The sequence below is a fragment of the Tupaia chinensis genome, unplaced genomic scaffold (assembly GCF_000334495.1).
Source record: "Tupaia chinensis unplaced genomic scaffold, TupChi_1.0 Scaffold150006_1, whole genome shotgun sequence".
Classification (NCBI taxonomy): Eukaryota; Metazoa; Chordata; class Mammalia; order Scandentia; family Tupaiidae; genus Tupaia; species Tupaia belangeri.
In genome coordinates this window covers 4,620,253-4,626,825 of record NW_006209847.1, presented here as the reverse complement: position 1 = coordinate 4,626,825, position 6,573 = coordinate 4,620,253, and the positions used below count along the sequence as shown (strand labels likewise).

At 47.7% G+C, this 6,573-nt stretch overlaps 1 protein-coding gene across 1 annotated transcript in view; it reads left to right on the top strand.

Annotated features, from left to right (window-relative positions):
- Positions 1–1,791, top strand: part of ACKR5 (atypical chemokine receptor 5) — a 4,113-nt gene extending 2,322 nt beyond the window's left edge. Inside the window, 1 exon segment of the mRNA XM_006171912.3 lies at positions 1–1,791. This exon segment is cut by the window's left edge and continues 11 nt beyond it. Within this exon segment, the coding sequence (XP_006171974.1) occupies positions 1–505 (505 nt within the window). The 3' untranslated portion in view covers positions 506–1,791.
- Positions 1,792–6,573: the final 4,782 nt, after the last annotated feature.

Here is a 6,573-nt window from a genome sequence, read left to right as displayed (position 1 = left end):
CTTCACCTGGCTGACAGCCTGCCGGCTTCGGCGGCTCCGCCTGCCCGATGGCCGGCGCCACTGCCTGCTGGTGTGCGTCTACGTGGCTGTCTTTCTTATCTGCTGGCTGCCCTACCACGTGATCCTGCTGCTGCTCACGCTGCACGGGACCCACATCTCCCTGCACTGCTACCTGGTCCACCTGCTCTACTTCTTCTACGACGTCATCGACTGCTTCTCCATGCTGCACTGCGTCGTCAACCCCCTCCTGTACAACTTTCTCAGCCCGGGTTTCCAGAGCCGGCTGCTGAGCGCGGTGGTCCATTACCTTCCCAAAGACCACGCTAGGGCAGGCACTGGAAGGTCGTCCTCCTCCTCCACCCAGCACTCCATTGTCATCACCAAGGAGGGCAGCCAGCCTTCCGCAGCAGGCCCCCACCCACACCAGAGCCTGAACTTGCAGGCACCTTCTTTGCCTCCAAATACCTCACCCACCTCCACTCCTCAGTCTCTTGTATCCAGCTGAGATAGATCCCACACCTCTGGTAGTGAAGGAAAAGGCTAACGGTGTAAGTCAGGGACTTGGGGTGCTGTGGAGGAGAGTGTCAGAGCACTCGTGGTCAGTACTGAGTGTATCTTAAAATATACTGTTGATAATTTTTTAAAAAACATGTGTATATATGTGTGTGTGTGTGTGTGTATGTGTGTGTGTGTGTATACACACACACACACACTTAGTTGAAGGTGGGATGAGAGAGAAGGGGTGGGGAGGGATGAAGAACAGGTCTTTGGTGTTGTACTATTTGTCTCAGTCCTTGTATGTAAAGGAGCCACCAAGAAGAAGAAGAAAAAAAAGGTCAAATAAATAATAGAGACAGCCATGACTCTGGATCTCTGAAAAATCTATGCCAGCAGGGATTAGGGAGTGGCCAAAGAGATGCTCAGCAGAGGAAACTGGGCACATGCACTTCATAAATCACCCCAGCTGGAAAGTCAGTCCCACAGGAACCTCGCAAAACTTGCCTTTTGTGTTTGTGTGCTTGTTGACCTTCCAGCTCATATGCAGGTTGTGAGGACAAGAGGCCAGAGGCCAAGGAACCGGAGGCCACAGCAGGACGTTCCCTGGCTGTGCATCCTCAGTGCTGTGATAAGTGGGGGAGGGGACAACGGGTGGGGCGAAGCTGAGGTCTGAGGCAGGCACCCTGCAGCTGGGTCGGCAGGATGGTCTCTCCACCCATGGCCATCCAGGAAACACAGCTCCATTTCCTTGCCATAGATTCCCTCCCCTCCCACTTGTCCATCCTGCACTCCCTGCCTGCAAAGCTGAGGAGTTCTCCCAGTCACGGCTGACCTCTTCTCAGCTTGGGCTCTAGAACACTTCCCAACTTCTTTAGAAACACAGAGCTATCAGAAATCCTGCCCCCAAACCCCATCTTTCCTTTCGTCTCCAGATCATAGGAAAATGTATCAGGAGAATGTGTTCTGGGAGCAGACCTTGGGACAGCCAGCAGCAGGTGCTGACAGATGCCCCATCCCATATCCTTTGTCCCATGCTCAGACCAGGGATGGGGAAGACCGAGGTGAAAATTTCCCAATCTGTCACAGGACAGAGCACTGACCCTGTGATAAGTCAGCTTCCCCCAGCCTAATCTTTTCATAATTTTCCTGTCCAGCAACTTACATTCAGGAGCACTGTCCCATGGATGGAATAGAAGTCCTCTTATTAACAAGCAGGTTTTCGAGAAAAAGACTCATTTATTACTGTAGGAAATGGGACCATGCCTCTGAAGAACCCTGAAATAAAAGCCGTAAAACAGGTCCTAGTTTTTGCTTTCCTCTTCCATGTCCTTGGCCTCTTAATGCTGCATTTGGGAAGTGAGGACTGTGGGGGCGATTACCCTTGTACTGTCTCCTCTGTGCTGCACAAGTGCCCAGTGTGTCTGGAATGCTTAGCTTGGGATAACTGCTCAGCTGGAGTCGCCTATGCATTTAGAGACCTGAACATGTATTTGCCAGATGCATAATGCGTGTGCCCCAGCTGTATGTGCACTTGGCTGTCAGGAATCTGAGGGAACCCTGTGTCTATCATCTCCCTGCTCACTGTCCCAAACCTCTAAGAGCCCTAAGCTACAAACAACTGCTCAGTGGCACCAGAGTTAAGCTTTTCAAACCAGAAGTCTGGATTACAGCTTAGGCTGTAGTGAGGGCTTAACCTAACAATGTAGAAACAGCTTCCAAAAGCCTTTTTTTTTTTTTTGGGGGGGGGGGGAGAGGTTTTTGCTATAGTGTGTGCGCTTGCCAGACAGACAGAGACAGAAAGTGAGAACTCACCCACCAGGGGGAATGGCCACACTGCCACAATCCCTTCTCCTCTATTCTCCTCTCGGGATCTTGAGCACACACGCACACACGCCCGGCATGAGTTTAAGACACCGGGTTCGGGACTCAAACCACGGTCGACTACATGGGAGTCCAGTGACATAGCCATTACACCAACTGCTGGTTCTCCCCAAAGCCTTTCTTTCCCCCGTAATGGCCCCACATAAAAGCCAAGCCAAGATCTGATGCCTATATCACTGCCCCCTCCAATGTGGGCTATGGAAGATTCCTGAAAAAAAATTTTTTCCTATCTGTCGCATTCAGGTTTCAGAGGCCATGTTCTCAAGGCCACTTACTCCCCTGGCAGTATGACTGCCTTCATTAGAGCCATTCTAGGCATAAAAGAGAAGAGTGGGACTTCTTCCTGGTGCCAACTGCAACTATCTCTTCTCAGCAAGGGGGAACCCAGAGCCCAGAGCTTTGTCATGTACTCTGAGACCAAACTGCCCACATCACTCCCTAAATTTCAGAGGTCTGTGTCCTCTGTCCAAACAAGTTTGTATCACCCTCATGAACTTGTGCCAAGTCTGTGGAATGAAATTGTGCCAAGTCTGTGGAATCGTCTCTTCTGACTTTCCAGCTGCCTCTCTCCAAAGACATACTGTGAAACAATGAATTAAACAGTGCTGGCAAGACAACCTGTGGTCACATCTCCTCACGTAGTAATTCTGCCCAGCTAGACATCAGCAAAGTCCTGTTGCTTTCTCTAGGCCGACACGAGGTCCCCTTGGGGATAGCCCCACCTGAAAAGGTGAGTCTGAATTAATTTCCCACCAAAAACAGGTCATCACATTAATCCTGAGAAATTCCAGTCACGGGAAAGGAAGACATGCTACCTCAAAGAATTCAGGCATCTGCTGAGCAGAAACGTGCTGTGAAAAGGTCTGATGAGCCCAGATACTCTGAACACGAGGTGTGAGCACATTCACAGTACATAAGAAAAGAGCTCCCATTTTAAATTTCCTTTTTTTATTCTAAATAAAAACCACACTTTGTGCTGAACAATGGAATATAAAAGAATCAGATGTACAACGATTTTAGACATCTACTATTTGGGAAAAAAGTTTACAAAATATACAAAATTTTACAGCAATAGATAGTAAACACTTAAATATTAGGAGGTCAGTACTTATTAATTTAATGGAGGGAGTTAGACATAACAACTCTTCTGTTTCATAAGAGACTTTAGCTATTAGAAGTTGGAGGGGGTGGACTGGACATGAAAAGGGTGTTAAAGAAACATCAAAATCAAAATAGCTTCATTTTCATTCTGATGTTAAGTTTATGATGTGTAATCACATTAGAACACTGCACCCTGCTTTCTGACTTATTCAGTGTAGATTTAGGGAGAAGGACACGTGGGAGCTCCTAGAAAGGCATACACCACTGCACACTGCCCACTCCCATATGAACAAATTCAGTGTCTATGTCTAAAGGGATTTAAATTCACTTTTCAAATTGATTAGCCTGGGATCTAGAGCACAGCAGGAGGCCAGAAGAAGAAAATTCATCAGTAGCAAAAACCTGACTGGAACAAAGGTATTTGTTCCAGTACCCATGGGTTGGGTACTGACAGATCAGAATAGAAGGAAATCAAAGAGAACTACCATTTTCCGTTCTTAGGGATCACCTGGGTCTGAACCCCCCACATACTCCCCTTCCTCTCAGCTAACCATGAACTACAGGGATACTATGGTGTTTTAAAGTCCTGGACCCAACACGAGCGTTCAGCAGAGCTTCCCTGCATCTGTGGCACCAGCGAGCCATCAGTGGGTCACTGGGATGCTGGGATATTGATTCCCACCTCAGGCCCCCAGCAGTCTCTATGGTTCAGCCCAGTGTGCCACACAAGCATTATGGTTTTCTCTTTGGAAACAAGTTGAGAATAGCCCCATGTTTGGTTTAATGCTCTGCAATTGCCATCTTAAAATTCTTACTAATCTGTGGACAAGGGGGTCCCATAAATTAGGTATCTGGTCCTGAGTACAGAACAAGAAAAACAGAGAAGAGAGGATATTCAAGGCTCAAATAGAACTTCAGAGCAACGTGGCAGATGTGCTAACCTGGGCTCCAGGACAGAGGGGGCAACAAGATCAAATTAAGAATGTTGAAAAACTTGTAAATGCAAAATAAATTCAATACCTTCCTCCAGTATCCTAGAATGCCCTTTGCCACAATATAGTGTTTCAAGTAAAACGATTCAGAGCAGGGTGAGCTACAGGCAGGTGTGACCATGGAGGACACGCAAAGACCAGGGTTTAGTCAATGTACCTTATGAGCTATCAACCCCGCAACCAACTGGGCCACCCTGATCAACTGCTCACCTTAGGGAGATCAAGGATGCAATTTTTTAGTGTTTCAAGAACAATTTCAAGAATCTGCTTTTTGGTTTACTGGTAAAAGGGAAAACTTCACAGTTTCAGGTTAAGTATACAGATCACCCAGCATCCATGATGCCCACGGTTAAAGAAAAGGGTTTCTCCAACATATTTATCCACTCTTGGCTACCTGGTTAGGTTCCAATAAGTACCATTTCCTCAAACCAGCCATTCAAAAACCAGTCCTCACCAACAGTCTGGGAGGGATCAGTTAACCTTGAGCAGCTTAGTAGATGCTTGAATGTAGTCTGTTATGCATTTCTGTCTTTAATTTCTAATGGTCATTTTGAGTAAGATGGGGAGAAGCCAGGCAGTAAGGAAAAGGCTCAGCACTGCCTCCTGATGAGAATGTCCCCAGGGAACAAGTAAGGTATAGACCGTGAAAGGGTCAGTGTAAGTCCCCTCACCTAATGGTCATCCTACCAGAGAGCTACACACTCCAGCTCAGAGGCTTTATCAACTCAGGGCTGAGAGAAAGACAGCAGGTCGAACAGGGGTGGAGCTTTGGTTTGTCTGTATGTCTCAAAAAAGACAAAGACAGGTGGCTTCCCGAGTTTAGGAAGGACCAGACACTGTGCAAAAAAGGTCCTCCATGTAGTTTCATCCCCTCATCTCAGTCCCCGATCTACTTCATACAGGATAAAAGGGAGACAAAAGGCCTGGGAATTTACTGGCCCCAGCTTTCTAGAGCTTTTACCCATTCCTTGGATTTATTCTGCTATACTACCTAAAGAGGAAGAAAACAATCTGCTTGTTTAAAAGGCTTGACACATTCTCCCTTAGTTATTCTCCTGTTGCCCAAATCTCTAGCCAAAGCTGGCCACTGGAATATGGCTACTTACTGGGGGAGAAACTCATTTTCTTGATGTCTCTTATCCAAAAGAGATGCTGGGTAATATGTATACAAAAACAAAAAATAAATAAATACTAACATCCAAAAAGGCTTTGTGAGTTCATTAAAACCACTTGCTTATGAAACAGCCCAGAGTGCTGCCGAGTCCCACCAGGAGCAGGGGCAGGGGCAGGGCAGAGGCCAGACTCCCAGAACTCGCCTGAGTGGGTGAGGTAGTATGAACCACTGTGTGAGATGCAAGATCAAGGGCCCTCTCTCTTAAGCCTTCATTGGGCATGACCCCCTAAAAACCCTACTAAGAACAGAGTCAACCAGCCTCATGGACTGAGCAGGCATTTTCCAGTCACTGAGGGAGGGCCTGATCCAGTTGTCATCCAACAGCGCTCCCTGGAGGTGATGCAATGACAGATCAAGCAGGTCACAGGGGAGCTGCCAAAGTTCCCACACTGCTAACACAAAGTAAACAGCAGGTTACTGACTGAGACAAACAGAACACACACCCAGCTGCACACCAGCACTCAATCAGGTCCCTTTAATCCTGAAGGACTCCCAGCCCACCACTCCACCTTCTCTGGGTGGGAGACTGGATATAAATTAAGGCAAGGCTGCTGCTGTCGGCGACATCCCCACCTCTCCACCAGAAAACTCAAGGTCAGTGGGGGTGGCCAGAATGGCAGGTGACTATATCAAAGTGGATCCCTGTCCTCTTGGTACCTCAGGAAAGGCTTGATGTTCTAGGACATCTCTCCATAAAATCATGTATCTTTGGAAATGAGAAGAGAAAAACCTCCCCTCCTGTCCAACCAGGCTGCCACTTCTGGTGGCACTGCAGGACGCCCCTCCCAACTGGCAAGGATTCATCCCAAAGCTTTCTGATCTAAAGGGAAAGCTTTGTACCCAGTTTAGATCTAGCTGCCAAAAATGTTCACTGTCCAATCAGCAGAGTAGGGCTGGTGGAGCAAGCAGACACCTCCATCCCTGACA